This window comes from Podarcis muralis, chromosome Z, assembly GCF_964188315.1.
Source record: "Podarcis muralis chromosome Z, rPodMur119.hap1.1, whole genome shotgun sequence".
Lineage (NCBI taxonomy): Eukaryota > Metazoa > Chordata > Lepidosauria > Squamata > Lacertidae > Podarcis > Podarcis muralis.
The window spans coordinates 41,219,264-41,238,601 of record NC_135673.1 but is presented as its reverse complement, the minus strand read 5'-3'; the positions used below and the strand labels follow the sequence as shown (position 1 = coordinate 41,238,601).

At 48.2% G+C, this 19,338-nt stretch overlaps 1 protein-coding gene across 1 annotated transcript in view; it reads right to left on the bottom strand.

Annotated features, from left to right (window-relative positions):
• Positions 1-13,414, bottom strand: part of RNF128 (ring finger protein 128) — a 42,036-nt gene extending 28,622 nt beyond the window's left edge. The window contains exon 1 of the mRNA XM_077922441.1: positions 12,821-13,414. Within this exon, the coding sequence (XP_077778567.1) occupies positions 12,821-13,262 (442 nt within the window). The 5' untranslated portion in view covers positions 13,263-13,414. The remainder of the gene's footprint in view (positions 1-12,820) is intronic.
• Between the last annotated feature and the right edge of the window lie 5,924 nt (positions 13,415-19,338).

The window sequence follows — 19,338 nt, the reverse complement described above, 5'->3', positions numbered from 1 at the left end:
CACAATTTCACCCATATATGGTTGAAATTGCGCAACTCAAATCCCAAACAAGGCAGAGAACTTAAAAGTTCTTTTTCTTCTGGGTTCACTTGGGTTTAGCTCTTTAGATCTGGAAGGCTCAGGGATGCTATGTCTCAGCTATGGGGTGGCTCCAAGGGTTTGAATATATGTTATTTTCATGTATATATGTAACCCTTATATATATAATCTAGGTGACAAATGGCTTCTTAAACCAAGGTTTTGAATATATGTTATTTTCATGTATATATGTAACCCTTATATATATAATCTAGGTGACAAATGGCTTCTTAAACCAAGGTTACAGTTGCCAAAACAGAATGTCTAGTTGCCGTTTTTGGCTCTAAAGTCTTATTTAGCAAATGATGAATTGACTATGATTGATTATCAGTTAAACATCTGACTAGTTCATATGACAACCCTGAGCTAGGTTAAGAACTATGAGAACTTAAAGAAAAGTCACTTGATCCAGTGACAGTCCACATATATACTGGCTTTTTCTGATCTCCTTTTCTTAAAAGTGACTGTTCCTGCTGCACAGAAAAGGCATTTTGGTTCCAGAAATTCATTCCAATTGTGCAGATAAACTATAACTGATAGAATTCTACAGAATGGGGTACTAGTGTGTGAAAACAGTCCAGATCCAATGATCACCAGGCATGCACCTCCCGATAATGGAGGTGAGGCACCATCCTGGCGCTCAGGCATTTTCACCTGGTCAAAAGTGGTCCAAAGCCAGGTGCAAAATGCACCTGACTAATTTTGAACACTGCCTTAGAACAAAACTGCTGTGTAAGGTGAGGGACTACTGTACTTCAATTTAGAAGATGGTGATTTTCTAACTGTGAACTGATAGTCTATTCTGTGAATAGATCGTTGCTTCAAATGTCAACACCTCCTGATATCAAAACCATAATAAATACAGTGGTACCTCGGGTTAAGAACTTAATTCATTCTGGAGGTCCGTTCTTAACCTGAAACTGTTCTTAACCTGACGTAACACTTTAGCTAATGGGGCCTCCCGCTGCAGCCGCCGTGCGATTTCTGTTCTCATCCTGAAGCAAAGTTCTTAATCTGAGGCACTATTTCTGGGTTAGCAGAGTCTAACCTGAAGTGTCTGTAACCCGGGGTACCACTGTATTATCCAACTGTTTAAGTGAGGGGTGGGGAACCTAATTAGGCCCACCAGTCCTCCCGATTTGGCCCATGAGACCATTTTGACCAGGCCACACCCACCTGATCTATATCAGACATCATGTACGACATCAGATGTAGGGAAGGTAACTGCAGGGCTTTGTTAAAACAGTGTTTGCAGCTGATCAATAGTGTTTGCAAATCATAGGGCAATATATCACTTTGAGGGGAGCTTGATCCTCAGAAGTCCAGTTCAAAGTGATGCAGAAAGGTAGTCCGGTGTCATTATAATGTCAGGTGACTGACAAGTGAGCAGCTCCACCCATCATACATGGCCCATCAGGGTAGGGGAAGAGAAAAGCCTAGCCTACCAGGCTACTAAGGAAATGCCGTGTTCCCTCTTTCGCATCTTACCTTGACAAATTCACCCATTGCTCCCCCCTGGCCCTGAAAAATGAAAGTTAATGGAACTTGGAAAAAATGATTTTTTTTTGTATTCCTAAAGGAAAGCAGTTGCTTTGGTTTCTACCTTACCTTCTAAGAATATCCAGTTATTCACCATTTAGCCCAGTAGCAAGTGCTGCAAACAGTTGCTCTTGAGAGTCGCATAGGATTTTATAAACTCTGCCTTGTGCTTTGACAACAACCTGCTTAACACAAATCCCAGACTCAAAAGAGGTTTATAGCGTAGCTGCCACCTTAAAGGGGGACCCGATCGTCAAGTTTCTGTTGACACAGCAAGACTATGTACATTAGCTGAGAAACAAGTTCCGCCCCCACATGAGAATGCCTTTAGGCTATCCATACACTAGCCTCCTGATCTTTGAGCCACCAACAGCTGGCTCAGCCAGTGCTAGCCTCTTCCTCCACCCCCAATGCAAATAGGAACCTGTGTAATTTTCCCACAGTCATTAGACATCTGACGTGCAATGAAAACACAGTTGCCCACCAGGCACCAGCAACACTGGCACATAAGCTTGCTGAAAAGTCTGCAGAATTCAGAGGTTCACATTGTGACCTAGGCAAATGAAACACATTTCTCCTTAATTTCATTTTCGCCTTATGGTTGATTTTGTTTGCTCAGTGTGGTTTATAATTTGAGAGGCACTAGAAGTTACCTGCTGAGTTTTGCAGCACAAGCAACTCCTCTCCTGACATGGGAGGAGTAGCAGTATGCAACACCTCCCGGGCAGCAGTATGCAACACCATTAACAAGGAGTCTGCATGTTACCTCTCCATCTGGAACCTACCGTATTTTTCGATCCATAGGGCGCCACTGACCATAGGGCGCACCTAGTTTTCAGAGGGGGAAATCAAGGGGGGAAATATGATTCTCTCCCCCCCCCCCATCTCTGGGAGCAGCGGACAGGCTGCGTGCAGCCTGTGCGCTCCTCCCAGACCTTTTCCCTGCTTTTGCGGGAGGTGATGGAATTCCCCCATCTCCCGCAAAAGCCCACAGGAGCCACACACCCTTTAAGGAGCGCACGGCTCCTGCGGGCTTTTCGACCAGGAGGGAGAAGGAACTGACATGGCCAGTCAGTCCCTTCTCCCTCCTTGGGGAAAAGCCTCAAAGAGGTCGGGGAGCAGCGCAAAGGCGGCGCGTCGCCTTCCTGCTGCCCCCCAGCTTGTGGGGCTGGCAGTGGGGGGAAGCGCTGCTTTGCCCCACTGCCAGCCTCAAAACCAGGTCAGGGAGCAGCACAAAGCCCCCCACCGCCAGCCTCAAAGATCCCTGAAGCCTTTGGAGCGCAGTGGGACCTCGCCTTGTGCTCCAAAGGCTTTGGGTTCCTTTCACTGACCCAAAGCCTTTGGAGCGCAGCGCGAGTTCCCGCTGCACTCCAAAGGCTTGAGGCTTCCGGGACAGCCTTTGGAACCTCCGGAGGGCAGCGGGGTGAAGGCGGAGGCTTTGCGCAGCCATCCTCAAGCTAGAACAGCGAGACGGAGCGCTCCGTCTCGCTGTTCTGGCTTCGGGGACAGCCTTTCTAGCCTCTGCAGGGCAGCGGGGTGAAGGCTTTGTGCAGCTAACCCCAAGCTAGAAGAGTGAGATGGAGCGTTCCACAGCGCTCCGTCTCCCTGTTCTGGCTTTGGGCTTAGCCGTGCAGCCTGCATTTGCTCTATAGGACGCACACACATTTCCCCTTAATTTTTGGAGGGGAAAAAGTGCGTCCTATAGAGCGAAAAATACGGTAGTTTGGTTTATAATACAGTGGTACCTCTGGATACGAACGGGATCTATTCTGGAGCCCCGTTTGCATCCAGAAGCAAACGTAACTAGTGACGGCACGTCTGTGCGCGCGTGCGTCGCTTTTTGCTGCTTCTGCGAATGACGTCATAGGGAAACTTCACTCCGTAGGGAAATTAAAATTATAGAACTCCAGTATTTAATTTACAGTGGTACCTCTAGATGCGAACGGGATCCATTCCGGAGCCCCGTTCACATCTAGAAGCAAATGTAACCTGTGTGCGTGCGTCTACGCGTGTCACGTTTCGATGCTTCCGCACATGCGTGTGATGTCATTTTGAGCGTCTGCGCATGCGGCGAAACCCAGAAGTAACGTGCTCCGTTACTTCCAGGTTGCCGCGGAGCGCAACTCAAAAGTGCTCAACCCAAAGCGCATTCAACCCGAGGTATAACTGTATAGCAAGTACCCAACTGCTAGCACCCCAATGCTGTTCTTTTAAAAGCCTGTCCCTCTGAAACACCCAGTCAATCAGAACAGCCACACCAATACGATTTAGAAGGTTTTTTTGCAAAACACAAGTGTTATTTCCTACTCACCATGCTCCAGCTCTCCAACTAAAGAGGGCGAAACAAACCCTCAAACATACATATGCATCTGCTACCTCCTTCAGCAAATGTATGCATGGTTGTCTTAAAAAAAATGTTCAGTTCTGGATATGCTAACACTCAGTGAACATGTGATCACATTTACCTACCTTTCAGATTTCCCCATCTACCCCTGACACTCATAGCCTATGTATGCCTCCTGGGCTTAGTGGACTTCCAAGGTCTCTTGCTTCCTGCTAAACACGCAAAGCTCCAGTCTGGAGTCCACAAATGTTGGTTTGGCTCTCTGGGTAACGTTTCCTTGCTTTTGTCACCACCAGCAACAATTCATTTGCACAATTGGGGAAGGGGGGCTAGGTGTTCTTAATTTTGCATAAAGGGAGTAGGGCGACTCTCCTACTGCTTCTTCCAGCATGCAGCCCCTAACCTGTCCCAAGGTTCTCTGAAATTTATAGGGAGGAGGGATTTAAGTCTGAGATAGTTCATTTGGTAGAGTACAAGACTCTTTTTTTAAAAAAATAATTTTTATTCATTTTCCAAACAAGTTTTATACAGTCAACAAATTATTTTACACTCATGCTTCAATTTTTGACTTCCCTCAGTTTCTCTGTCAATCTTTCAAAAAATTTCTATTTATTGACGCATTTCTAAACATGATATTGCCTTTCCCCACTCCTTGAGTACAAGACTCTTAATCTCAGCATCATGGGTTCAAGTCCCATGTTGGGCAAACGATTCCTGCATTGCATGGGTGAGCGTCATCTGCCCCTCCAACTCTACAATGCTATGATATGGCAGGGTCTGTGGGACCCTGCTCTGGTCCTCCTTTTCTTCAGCTCAATAACTACAAACAATCTCTCAACACTGCTTTTCAGGCTCCTGCTTCCTTTGCCCCATTCCTTTACTCACTTGCCACTTGACCAGGTTTCTTAGCACTCCTTTGCCCCTCCTCCCCATAACAGCATACAGCCATTCCTGACCTTAAGAATGATGCAGTTTCTTCAGAGATTCCCTGTTGCTGCACTTTTCGATATGATACGATATCTTTATTGTCATTGTCCCATGCAGGACAATGAAATTGAAAAACTACATAAAACTACATAAAACTGCATAAAAACTAAACTACATAAAAACTACCGTATTTTTCGCCCTATAGGACGCACTTTTCCCCCTCCAAAAATGAAGGGGAAATGTGTGTGCGTCCTATGGGGCGAATGCAGGCTTTCGCTGAAGCCTGGAGAGCGAGAAGGGTCGGTGCGCACCGACCCCTCTCGCTCTCCAGGCTTCAGGAAGCTCTGCGCAACCCTCGGGAGGCCGGCTCCGAGGGTTGTGCAGAGCTGCCTGCAGTCCCGGGCTCAGCGCACTTCTCCCCATCGGCAGCCCCACAAGCTCGGGGGACAGCGGGGAGGCGGAGCGCGCCTTCCCGCTGTTCCCTGACCTGGTTCTTCCAGCCCCGCACCTGGGGGGGAAATAATTTTTTTTTCTTTATTCTCCCCCCCCCCAAAAAAAACACTAGGTGCGTCCTATGGGCCTGTGCATCCTATGGGGCGCAAAATACGGTACATAAAGAATTCAAAAACCCCTAAAAACCCCATGCCTCCACCATTAGCCTCAATTCTTCCCTTCTGGCTATCCCCCCCTTAGTTCACTGACTATTCACTGGCCTTTCCCAAAGTTCAAGATTCCATTTCAACTATGTAGCATTGTTTTATAGGAGAGGATGCAAATGTTTCCTCAGAGTTGTTATGATGGTACCACACTAATAGTCATTCTAAATAGCCCAAGTCCTGCATGCTTCAGAAACAGTATTTTTCTGTGCATGCTGAATCACTTTAGCATTAGGAGAAGGCTTGCTATGGTCCCTTCAATTCAGGAGACGAGTTCTCTGCCATAGTCCCCACTCCTCCTCATCAACTCTAAGATACAGTGGATTGATATTTGATGCTTATCTTGGTTTAATTGCATGTCAAAGTACATTTGATAAGATAAGAAAAAAGCATTTGGCTTTGCCCTGGAGAGGCCCTTTCAAGGAAGGCTGCCTGCCACTACTGATCTTTTCAGGTAGAAATGCTTCAAATGAACCCCATAAACCTCCAGAACTCAATCTGAAATCTCAGTGGCTTTATAGATCAATTCTATGTATGTTTTATTCAGAAGTGCCCCTGTTGTATTCAGTGGAGCTTACTCCCACAAGTGGATAGGGTTGGGGCCTGCACCCATACACATAGATCAGAGTCTAGGATAGATGAAAGCAGTGTAAGTACCGTAACATTAACACACAATACAATCAATTACTTTCTCCTTTCAAGGCAATTTAACAGTTCTGCCCTACGATGACTTTTTGTCTCAGCCAAAGCCAATCAATTTATTTAGCATCTGTACAGCCAATCAATTTCTTGTACTATGTAGGCCCTCTAAATGATATCAAGGGAAACTGATTTTCTGACTAAGCTATTCATTAGCTGAAGCACTTGTACTACATTAGGGCAGTGTTTCCCAACCGGTGTTCCGCGGCACACTAGTGTTCCGCGAGATGTTGCCTTGTGTGCCGCGGCGGCGGCGGCTGCTACTGCAAAGCAGGGAGAGAAGGAGGCGGCGGCGGCGGCGGGGAGCCGGGCAGGGAAGTTGCTGCTGGGGATGAAGAGGCGGCGGCAGCGGGAGGCGGAGTTCTCTCCCTCTCTGGTGCTGCTGCTGTGAGGCACTTGCCAGCCCACCGGCCCCTCCTGAGCGGGATATGGGTGGGCGGACGGGGTGGGTGGGGGAGAGGCGCCGGGCCCGCCTCGTGCCCTGACAGGAGCTGCTGCTGCGCCCGCCGGCGCCCTTGACGCGGCGCCCCTCATGCCGCCTCGAGAGGCGTTGGGGGGCAGCGAGACTCTGCCGGGCCCCGCCCCTCACTCTGCGCTCGGCTTCAGGGCTGTCTTGCGAGGGGGCGGCGGGAAAAGACTCTGAGGAGCAGTGGCGTAGCGTGGGGGGTGCAGGGGGGGCCGGCAGCACCGGGAGCAACTTCTGGGGGGGGGGGGCGCGCTCGCTGCCTCCGGAGTCGCCGAAGAGCCGCCGCCGCCTGCCATGCCGCCCTGGCTGCTTCAGCCGCGTCCGACAGCCGGCTCGAGGCTCCTTCCGGCCGGGTCTCCCGACGGGGCGCTGCGGGCGGAGGCTCCGGCACCAAGCGCCATGCCGCCCAGGCTCGGGTCGCTGTGTGGACGCGCGCAGCCCGCCAAACGTGCCACCGGCGGCGAATGAAGCGCCCAGCCGGAGCCACCTGCGCTCTAGTGCCTGCGCGCCAAGACCGCCCACCCGCCCCGACAGGGCCCGCCCACCCGCGCCGGAGGCCGGCCAACGCACTGGCCCCAGCGCCAGAAAGAAGCCCCCTCCCCGTACCAGAAAGAAGCCGCGTCGGGGCTAGCCGGGCCGGGGAGGGAGACCGAGAAGGCTGCGCCGCGACGCCCAAAGACGCGCGTCTTGGCGCAAAGGGGCCCGCGGCACCCAGGCGCGGAAGGGACCCTCTCCCCCTGACCCGCCACTGAACTGCAATTCCCAGCTCCCTTGGCAAATCCCAGTCCCCAATCCCCAAGATGCTTTATTTGAGGCAGGGGTCCTTTAATTGCAAAAACAACACCACGGAGGGCAGTAGTCACCACGAAGTTTGCCCCAGAGTAGAGCCGTCAGTATTAATGACCATGGTAAGGGGTTAGGGGGCGCAAATTACTTGCCTTGCCCCGGGTGCTGACAACCCACGCTACGCCACTGGTCATCGGCTCCGGTTGTTGCCTTTCTCCGCCGAGGTCGGTGGACCTTGCGCCCGGTGGACATGAGCCAACAGTGTGACGCGGCAGCTAAAAAAGCCAATGCAATTCTGGGCTGCATCAATAGGAGTATAGCATCTAGATCAAGGGAAGTAATAGTGCCACTGTATTCTGCTCTGGTCAGACCTCACCTGGAGTACTGTGTCCAGTTCTGGGCACCATAGTTCAAGAAGGACACTGACAAACTGGAACGTGTCCAGAGGAGGGCAACCAAAATGATCAAAGGCCTGGAAACGATGCCTTATGAGGAACGGCTAAGGGAGCTGGGCATGTTTAGCCTGGAGAAGAGGAGGTTAAGGGGTGATATGATAGCCATGTTCAAATATATAAAAGGATGTCACATAGAGGAGGGAGAAAGGTTGTTTTCTGCTGCTCCAGAGAAGCGGACACGGAGCAATGGATCCAAACTACAAGAAAGAAGATTCCACCTAAACATTAGGAAGAACTTCCTGACAGTAAGAGCTGTTCGACAGTGGAATTTGCTGCCAAGGAGTGTGGTGGAGTCTCCTTCTTTGGAGGTCTTTAAGCAGAGGCTTGACAACCATATGTCAGGAGTGCTCTGATGGTGTTTCCTGCTTGGCAGGGGGTTGGACTCGATGGCCCTTGTGGTCTCTTCCAACTCTATGATTCTATGATTCTATGATTCTATGACCCCGAGCCTAGGCTTCCTTCCCGCACCCCGCTTTCCGAAGACCGCACACCAGTTGGGCCAGTACATATTCCCCTCCCGTGACTGGAGCGGAATAGCCCTTTCTCTTCTTCCCCAACCCTTGTCGTTGGAGGAGTCCCTCAGTCCCTCGCTTTGCTGCCTCCTCCCCCCCCACCCCCAAAGCTTGGAGGTTCCCCGGCAAGGGGGAGGGAAAAAAATTGAAAGTTACACTTTCGTGCGTCCCTCCCGGCGTGACGCTGCGCGCTGACGTCACGGGGCTGTAATGGTGGTGTGCCTCGAGATTTTTTTCATCAAACAAGTGTGCCTTTGCCCAAAAAAGGTTGGGAAACACTGCATTAGGGGATCTGGTTTATTCAGTTCGCAAGGACCAGGGCGGGGGGGGGGGGGGGATGCAGAGACGTCAAAGGCATGCAGCAGCAAACACAAAAGATTTTTTTTTTAGTCCACTAAAAGCCACATCAATTACCCACATTTGTAATCTCCACCCACATTGGAGGTTCATGTTAACTAGAGTACAATAATCCCATGGCACATGTTTTAATGCCCCTCCACAATGATAACATGGAAACACTAAATAAATAAATAAATCAGTGCATGTTTAATAACTCCCAGAAGATAATAGGCATCTTTTCAGTATTGTTTCATAGCCGTGAGGGACATGCTACAGAGGGAAGTGAGGCCAAGTGTGTTGCTTTCTTTTCTCAAAGGAAAACATTGCTACGCAAGACTATTGGTGTCCCTGGAATTCTTAAGTGGAAATTGTTCGTATATTGCTTTTATGCATATCCCCGTCACTGCAACAAATAGCAGCACAGTAAGCATGTAACTAAGACAACTAACTCATTCACACAAAAAACATGAGGCAACAGCATGGCATTAGCACACTAGCTTAGCAAACTCAGAAGGAAGGATGGTCAGAATCTTCATACTTCTGTGATTCCTAATCATTCCTACCAATATACAAGGCAATCCAGAGAACTAGAAAATTAGAATTATTTTCCTTGTTCAAACAAGTGATGAAATCCTTCCAGAGCTTGTCAGTGAAAATCTATGAAGAGCACTGCCTATAATTAAAATGCACTGCATAAATGCAAATTATTGTAATCCATATTTGTAATGTTAACATACAAATGAGATAAGCCATTGCAACTTGATTAAAACAGAGTACTAAAGGTTGAGCTGCCTTGTAGACGTGGTGCAGGTGATACCAGGGTCATCCCCAAGTTACTACCATCTCTCAAACCACACGCTTCTCATGCAAACATGGGCTAGAAGAATAATTTACTACATTAATATTGCATATGACACATGAGCAACAAGGGTTACCACAAATTTTCTGGAAGGACTCTTATGCTTTAGGTAGATGCACATTGTGTAGAATTTCAACCACAGCCAATGTGAACCTGTTTTACAAGAACTCTCACCTTGGACTGAATGCTCTTGAACATGTGCAGAGCACCTTTCAGACTTTAAATTTTCTTCATCTGGCAAGCAGTTAAGATACTAAAACAGAATCATTAGTGGCCAGTACAATCATCAGAATGTACAGTGGTGTCCAAACTTTTTTCAAAGAGGGCCAAGATTTGATGAAGTGAAGGGCTGTGAGGGCCAATCAAAGAATTGAAGATGTTGAGCTTTTTTAAATAATTTTACCCCAGTAATTTTACTGCAGTTGTTGAGGGTTTTTTTTTAGGATTTAACTCCAGGAAATAAACTGCCACAGGGGCCGGATTAAACCGACTGGCAGGCCAGATTAGGCCCCCAAAATGGACTTTACACATGCCTGGTTTCAGAGGATATCTTATCCAATTTTTATCTGTGCAGCTCCAAAATGATGATTTAAATTTCTACTATCTTTTTTGTATTTGTTAATATATTTTTAGAATGTCACAAACTGTTTGCAGATTTCACCAACATATGATGCAGTATATAAATTGCCTAAACAAATAAATGATACAGAAGCTTCTTAGATGGCTTTTACTCACTGCAAGCAATAAAGCAAGGAATTGTTTGCTGCCCTTTTGCAACTGCTTTGGAGTCTTTTCAACTTGTATATAGTGGCAAGACAATTGCTTTATTCAGGATGGTGAGTTGAGTTCAGTAGGAACCAAAACTTGGGAGAGTATCTCCAGAGTTAAGATACCTGCATTTTGGATCTATATGCTATGCAGAAGATAATTTTGTGCCAGCTGAAGTGAAGTAGTGTGGACAATGGAGGAACAGCATTAGTACTTTTGAAGAGATAGCATGTGCACTATGTTCTTTCAGGGATTATAACCTCAGGAGCTGCCCAAATTGTTCTTAGGATCTTCTGCCTACTAGAAGTACCAAAGAACATAAGAAGAGCATGCTAGATCAGGCCACTAGTCCACCACCCTATTCTCACAATGGCCCACCTCTTTTAAAGTTGGAAGCCATCACTACTTTTTGAGGGAGCGAGTTTCAGGATTAAAAGGATTTCCTTTTGTCCGCCCTGAATCTTCCAACATTTAGTTAGTTACTTGCAAAGTGTATTTATGACTGAAGTCTAACCCTAGATGCTAGGTGGTGTGCTCCACTCAACTTACTGGGACACTTCTGTGTATGCATGTGATCGCAGTGAGAACCTGGTGGTGCTTCCCATACCACGGGGAGGAAGGAGTAAGTGGAGTGATTCACAACAGTAATATAGCAACAGCCATGGCCAAGAGAAGCCTTTGCAGTAGACAGTCTGATCCTGTGGACTAGCATCTTTAATAGTCAAGCAACTCCTGGAGCTGTTTTACAGCAACTTCTGCCTCTGGAGGAGAAAGCCTAGAAACTATCCACTTATTAAGATAGCACACCCATTGCACACTTAAAACCCACAACTTTGCCCAGCTTCTTATGGGTGCTATGAATGTATTAGGGGGAAGCTACAGTTCCCTGGATTCTTTGGGGAAAGTCATGTGGATCAAGTGTGTGGTGTACGCCTGCCCTCAATTTTCAATAGCCAAGGACAAAAGTCTCTGCAGCCGAATTGGAGAAATACTTCTGTGGGTTGCCATCTTCAACATCAGTGGTCCCTTTAACCCTCTTGCTGCACCTTTCTCTAGAGACTTGGACTATGATGTCACCAACTGCCATGGTCCACAAGAATACAATACCCCCTTCTCTGCCTTTTCCCTCATATCACACCTTCCAACAGATTTTAACTAAAAGCAGCCCTGAGAGCTAATCTCGGCTAAAAAGCAAGATATAAATTTCATATACGACAGCAGAAAAGTATCGAGGCTGCAATCGTATGCATCCTAAGATGGAAGCAATACATTAAGGACCCACAGATATATGCAAGGCCCAAATAAGACACACTTTACAAAGCAACCACGCATCAGACAAGTGCATGTACACCAAGCGCAAAAATGAGCAATTTTCTTATCTGATTATTGCAACTGAAAACAGCCAACGCCACAAAGAGGTTGTAGAATACCATGGATGGATCATATCTTCTGAGTCAAGCAGAGCAGGAGACTCTTCATATGAAAGATTCCTGCACTGCAAGGGGTTGGGCTAGAATAGATGACCCTCGGTGTCCCTTCTGACACCCTCTGAAGCTCACTCTGGGCCAGTTCCCATCTCTTAGCCTACCTCCCAGGGTTGTCATTAAGGATGAAACGGGGAGGAGGAGAGCCATGTTCCCCCCCCCACCTCCCCCGACCCTCCCTCGAAATATAAAGGTGTTATATAAATGCATTAAACAAGCTGCATATCTACACACACATATGCAATCATATCTATATCTCCCAGGGTAGCTCTATTGGTTAGAGCACGGTGCTGATGAACGCCAAGGTGGCACTTTCCATCCCCTTATGGGGGCAGCGGGCTTACTCTTGCGGGCTAGACTAGATGACCCTCGGGGAACCCCTTTCCCCAAACTCCACCAATACTGTGCAATACAATACAATGCATTAAACAAAAAAAGCCAGGTTTTCAATCTCGACTCAGAGGGACCAGATGCTGGAAACTGTCCGGCTCCCTCCCTCCCTCCGCCCCCCACCCCCAGGGAGCCCCCCACCCACCTCCCCCGACATATAAAGGTGTTATATAAACGCGTTAAACAAGCTGCATATCTACACACAAACACGCAATCATATCTATATCTCTCAGGGTAGCTCTGTTGGTTAGAGCGCGGTGCTGACGGACGCCAAGGTGGCACTTTCCATCCCCTTATGGGGGCAGCGGGCTTATTCTTGCGGGCTGGACTAGACGACCCTCGGGGTTCCCTCTCCCGCAACTCTGTGCAATACAATACAATGCATTTTTTTTTTTAAGCCAGGTTTTCAATCTCGACTCAGAGGGACCCGATGCCCAAGCGAGGGGCGCATCCCGGAAACTGCCCGTCTCCCTCCCTCCCTCCGCCCCCCACCCCCATAGAGCCCCCATTTTCCTCACCCGGGTGGGTCATGGGGTGGACGTCGTTCCCGGACCCCCCAGCGTAGTTGTAGATGACGGCGGCGGAGGCCTCCCTGGCGGCGGCCACGGCAATCTTCTCGGCGAAGGTGCAGCCGCCTCCGCGCTGGATGAGGGCGACCCACGGGGTGGGCGGCGGCGGGCTGCTGAAGTTGGTGTGCGGGCTGCAGGCGTTGGCCGCCCCGGGCCCTTCGGGGGCCACCACCAGCCCGGCCGCCCGGCGCAGGGGGGAGTCCTGCCCGAAGATGCCGCTCTCGCCCACGTTCCAGTAGCTCTCGTTGCTGCCGGGCATCCTCCACGACACGTTCAGCCACGCCGTCCACACCGACTGGGCAGAAGCCCCGTGGCGGAGGCTGCCGGGGCCGCCGCCGCCGCCACCGGCCAGGAGCAGCGCGAAGAAGGCCCACGAGGAATGCCGCCACATCGCCTCAGAGGAGACCCGCCGCGCACCACGGAGAAAGAGACGACGCGGGGGGGAACAACAACGCTGCTGCTGCTGCCGCCGCCGTTTGCCTCAGGCGAGCGACTGGCCGGACTGCCGCGCTCTTTACCTGAGCCCATTCCCCGCCCATTTCTGGAGGGCGGGGACTCGAGGGGAGGGGCGGGGCACGGTGGACGGGAGGGGAGAGAGAGAGACACGCCCCTCCAGACTCCTCCTCCTCCTCCGCGGCCGGCCAGGGAGGCCCACGTGCGCGCAGGCGCGCCGCCGGGTTCGAGCGCTGGCGCCGCCGCCGCGTTCCGAACCTTTGTCCCGGGATCGAAGCGCGCGGTTGGGATCGGTAGAACTCAATAAAAATTGCCTTTCCGCACACACCCACACCCCCCCCCAACAAAAGATTAGTAGCCTCATGCTGTATGGACTGATCTGTCCTACAAGAGCCTACTAGTAAAAGCTGTCACAGTGTCCGTTCCAAAACCAAAGCGTTCCAAAACCAAGGTGCGCTTTCCCATAGAAAGTAATGCAAAACGGATTAATGCATTCCAGACTTTTAAAAACAACCCCTAAAACAGCAATTTAACATGAATTTTACTATCTAACAAGAGGGTTGATCCATAAAATGAAAGCAATAAACATTGTGCAGTGGTACCTCAGGTTAAGTACTTACTTCGTTCCGGAGGTCTGCTCTTAACCTGAAGCACCACTTTAGCTAATGGGGCCTCCTGCTGCTGCTGCCTGTTTCTCATCCTGTTCTCATCCTGAAGCAAAGTTCTTAACCTGAAGCACTATTTCTGGGTTACCGGAGTCTGTAACCTGAAGCGTATGTAACCTGAAGCGTATGTAACCTGAGGTACCACTGTACAAGGTTAAGGAATTTACAATAACACAATTAAGGAATTTACAATAACACAAAATATTATAATAAACTGTGTGCTCTTAAGATGTTCCAATGGCAAGTGGGGGGACGGGGGGGGGGATGACGACATGCTTCAGCATGAGGGTGGGGGTCATAGCTGTCAACTTTTCCCTTTTCTTGCGAGGAATCCTATTCGGAATAAGGGAATGTCCCTTTTAAAAAGGTTAACGTTGACAGCTAGGGTGGGGGTGGGGGCTAGGATTGCAGTCCTAGCAGCCCAAGTTTTAGCAATTTACTCAAGAGTAAGCCCCATTGATTTATGTTAGATGTTTGTTGCCTTGCAGTGCTTTGCTCACTTGGTTTGGGAGTTAGCTCCACTTACCCAGGTAAGGGGGAGGGGAATAGAATTGCATTGTCACTGTTTCATGTTATTGCTTGCTTGTTTGTTTGTTTATTCATTTGTCTGGCCAAAGCCATTACAAAATTGTGTGTGTGTCCGGGTTTCACTGCTTGCGCATGCACAGACGCTCAAAATGATGTCACGCACATGCACAGAAGCGCCGAAACATGACCCGCACACGCGCAGACACGCGCAGACACGGGTTACGTTTGCTTCTAGATGCGAACGGGGCTCCAGAATGGATCCCGTTCGCATCTAGAGGTACCACTGTAATAGTTTGCTACCCTGAAGAATTTAACCTATCATCCCCAAAAACGTTCCTCCTTAAAATTGCTACTCTCAAATTACTAAACAGGCCACTTTTTCAGAAGTGTAGGGGGACCTGTCGCCTAATGAAAAATTAATTAGATACCCAATCAATCTCCCAACTGGAGATTTATACCTGTGAACAAAGCTGCTCTTAAGTTCTTGTAAATAGTGGAGTAAGTATGGGGGTTAGTCCTACTTACTCGCAGGTAAGGGGGGAAATACATAGAACTGCATTGTAGCTATGCCAACATCTCAAGTGTGTACTCAGAAGGAATCTCCAATGATTTACTAATCTTGAATGCACCTACTTCTTCTGTAAAATCAGCTGGTGAAACTAATCATAGCTTTAGTTCCACTTATTTTTAAGGGAATGAAAGTGCAACTAACTTCCTTATTATTGAGGCTTTTTGCAGCTGATCAGTGTGTATCATCTGAGAGATTTCCTTCCCCGCCCCCTTATCAAATGATTGACTTGGGAAGGGACAATTTGTATCCCCATCAGCTATAAACCTCTCTGTCTGCTCCAGTGCTGTGCCTACCTTGAATGCATTTTGGTTTTGCTACCACTGCCAAAATCAGTGAATTCTTTTTTGTGAGGGGGGCAGAGAAGAAAAAAATTGCTTGAGAGGCCACACCAGGCTCCTTGGGCTAGGGGTTGACCACATTTCGTCTAGATCAGGCTTCCCCAAACTTGGGTCTCCAGTGTTTTGGGGCTACAGTTTCCATCACCCCATCACCCATGACCACTTGTCCTGCAAGCTAGGGATGATGGGATTTGTAATCCAAAAAAAGATGGCTACCAAGTTTGGGGAAACCCTGTTCTAGATATTTTATTGAAGAATTTCTGTACAAGTTTAGCCCAGCAAACATTTGTGAAGGGAAAAAACAAACAAACGGCTGTAGACTGATGGTTTGCACAAAACAGCACACCTAGCATCCTGTTATTGTCTCCGGCCACAAGCACTGAGACAATTCATGAAAGCAAGTGTGGTGTAGTGATTCAGCAGCCTTTCTCAATCTTGTTGTTGGACTACAGTGACCACCATCCCTGTCCACTGGTCCTGCTAACTAGGGATGATGGGAGTTGTAGTCCAACAACATCCAGGGACCCAAATTTGAGAAATGCTGGATTAGAGTGTCCTGGGCATGTCAGTGCCTCCCAGCCTAACCTTCTTCAAGGGTTGCAGGCATTAAATGAAGAGGATGAGAACCATGTATACTACATTGAGCTCCTTAGAGAGGTGGGCTGTAAATGCAAGATATACATTACTGGCTGAAGCTGGTGCAAAGTTACCATACAACTGTCTACTCTGTGCCCAGATGATGTGGCTCACTATTGCACCACACATGGCACAGAGTCAGTTTATACATGCATGGGCATCATTTGCTCACCAACCATTTTGGACCCAAGTGAACACTTGTAAACTGGACAAAGTGTTGTTGTGGAAGCAGCATGCACTACAGCCTGATCTGCTATGATGGCTCGCTCACACACGTGCCAGTCACTTCTCGATGCTGTGGTCCTTGAAATATGATGATACTTATATGATCCAGTCAATGCTAAGCTGGCAAAGAGCTCGAGAAATATGGCAGCTGCTCACTTGTGTTCACTGTCAGTGCAGTAGCAGACTTCACAATGCATTAAAACGTTTGTTCTCCTACATCTTTCTCAGTCTCATTGGCTTTAGAAAATGTGCTCTGCGGTAAATGGGTTGTAGATTACATTTTGAGAGAACCGCAGTGGCGTGGCTGTCTATTCACAATGAAGCACTGTTGAAAGTTCAACAGAAAACAAAATATGTGCATAACATTAAAAAGTAATAATTTCTAGTAGGGTAGTTGTGTTTGTATGCCTGTTGTCCTTGCCCATGGAGTTTTCTTGGCAGGGATACTGGAGTGGCTTGCCGGTTCCTGCTCCAGGTGGATCACGTTAGTCAAAACTCTCTACTATGACCTGTCCATCTTGGGTGGCCCTGCATGGCATAGCTCATAGCTTCTCTGAGTTATTCGAGCCCCTTCGCCACGGCAAGGCAGTGATCCATGAAAGGGAACAAAGGTCCGCATAGTTAAAACTATGGTTTTCCCAGTAGTGATGTATGGAAGTGAGAGCTGGACCATAAAGAAGGCTGATTGCCAGAGAATGGATGCTTTTGAATTCTGGTGCTGGAAGAGACTCTTGAGAGTCCCATGGACTGCAAGAAGATCAAACCTATCCATTCTGAAGGAAATCAGCCCTGAGTGCTCACTGGAAGGGCAGATCCTGAAGCTGTGGCTCCAATACTTCGACCACCTCATGAGAAGAGAAGACTCCCTGGAAAAGACCCTGGTTCTGGGAAAGATTGAGGGCACAGGGAGAAGGGGATGACAGAGGACGAGATGGTTGGACAGTGTTCTCGAAGCTACCAGCATGAGTTTGACCAAACTGCGGGAGGCAGTGGAAGACAGGAGTGCCTGGTGTGCTCTGGTCCATGGGGTCACGAAGAGTCGGACACGACTAAACGACTAAACAACAACAACAGTTGTGTTTGTATTGCAGGAAAACCAACAAAGAGTCATCTGGTAGCTTAAAGACTAATACGTATGTTGTTTGGGATAGGCGTTTGTGGACTATGCTACACTTCATAGTCATACTTATCCATGTTTTGGTGACATCTAGAATTGACTGATGCCATGTATATGTCAAAGACTGCTCAGAAACTGCAGTTAGATCAAAGTACAGCTGCTAGGCTATTGACTGGCGCCAATTAGTGGGACGTATATTATGGATATTGAATGACCTTCACTGCCTTCCAGTCCATTTCTGAGCACAATTCCAAGTGCTTAGGAGGACTCAAGAACCTAGGGGAATATCTGCTACCATACCAACCTCACAGGATGTTAATATAATATTTGGAGGCTCTCCTCAGGATAGGGACCAGAGAGAGAGAGAGCCTTCTCAATGGTGGTTCCCTCTTTGTGGAATTCCTGCCCCAAGGAGGCTTGCTTGGCACTAATATTGCTATCCTTTTAATAATCCCAGTCCTTTTAATATATTCGGGTGCTTTTAAAACCTTGCTGTGATTTATTGCACAGCTTGGATGTTTTCTTTCTTGTTTTTATAAACCACACTGGAAACTCTATAACCCATGGGTGTCAAACACAAGGCCCGCGGGCTGAATCCGGCCCGCCAGACCTCGTCATGTGGCCCATGTAGCCGCCGCCGGCCACCAGCCTTCACCTTTTATTCTTGCTTTTTTTTTTGACACAAGAAAGCCGCCTCTTCAGCGCATGCGCGGCAGCCTACAAGCCAGAGAACGTCTGCCCTCTAGCGGCGCCGGCCGTTCTACACAGGAAACCTCCACTTTACATGCATTCAGGAAACCTCCACTTGTTTTTATATTGAGCGCATGCCATCCTACAGATACAACCGGCCCTTTGAGGGTGACCAAACTGCTGATGCGGCCCCCAATGAATTTGAGTTTGACACCCCTGCTATAACCTTTTAAATTAGCCGAATAAATAAAATACAATATCAGGAACAACCAAGAGTTCCAGTATCAGAATATAAATGCTGTCTACCCTACCATACCACAGATCAAGACTGCCACATGCTATAAAGACTTTATGGTGACAAACAGATATCCCACAAACGTTTAAGTCATGGAGACCTGTGGCTGAAATCTCACCGCCTTCAAAAGAAAAAACTGTTGGAAAGTTTGCTCTGATTGTTTGGTAAAGTCAAAGATGAGCTGCATTAATGGTGCTGGAAAAACGGGGTAGGGAAATTCCAACCGATAACATTCATTCCAGCATGAAATTATATTTGCTGGCAGATAACTTATGTTGCTCCAGGCTCTATTTGACAACAGTTCTAACTCCCAGTGACCTAGTCCAAACCCCCCACGCAATCATGACTAGATCTTCTTCCTTATGTTACACTTAAGTAAACCAATTGCTACTGAAACTGCCTGCCTGTTGCAATAAGATGAATGGGAATCGAGAACCTCTGAGCATGAGAGGAAAACTGATTGACGTGACCTGTTTCTTGCACAGAGATGTGGGCAAGGCTTGTGCAATGGAAGAATTGTCAGCTCACTTCCTCGTGTGTCCAGCTATTCATGAAAACATATTTACTAAGCAGGTCACAAGCAGGACAGGGAGCTTGGTGCTCGAGGAAGCAAGCAGATGGGGACTTTGCCACCCACCAGTAATCAATCATTTCTGCAGCAGTTGCACAGGCAGTATGCATTTTACTACAACTACTTATACATCAACCTAGGGCACAAATTATATGCAGGACAAAAGTAGGGAGCAGCCTTAATAAAATCAACAATCCCTGAACCCCAACTCCTTTCAAATTTTCCTCAAAGGATGTACACATTCAGGGGCGTCTTTACCCGGGGGTGCAAGGCACCTGGGTGTTGATTTCTGGGGGGCGCGGGGCACCCGCCACTGAAGCCGCCTAAGCTCTTAACTATCTACCTGTTATGAAATAATAAATAATTTTGATCAGGCTA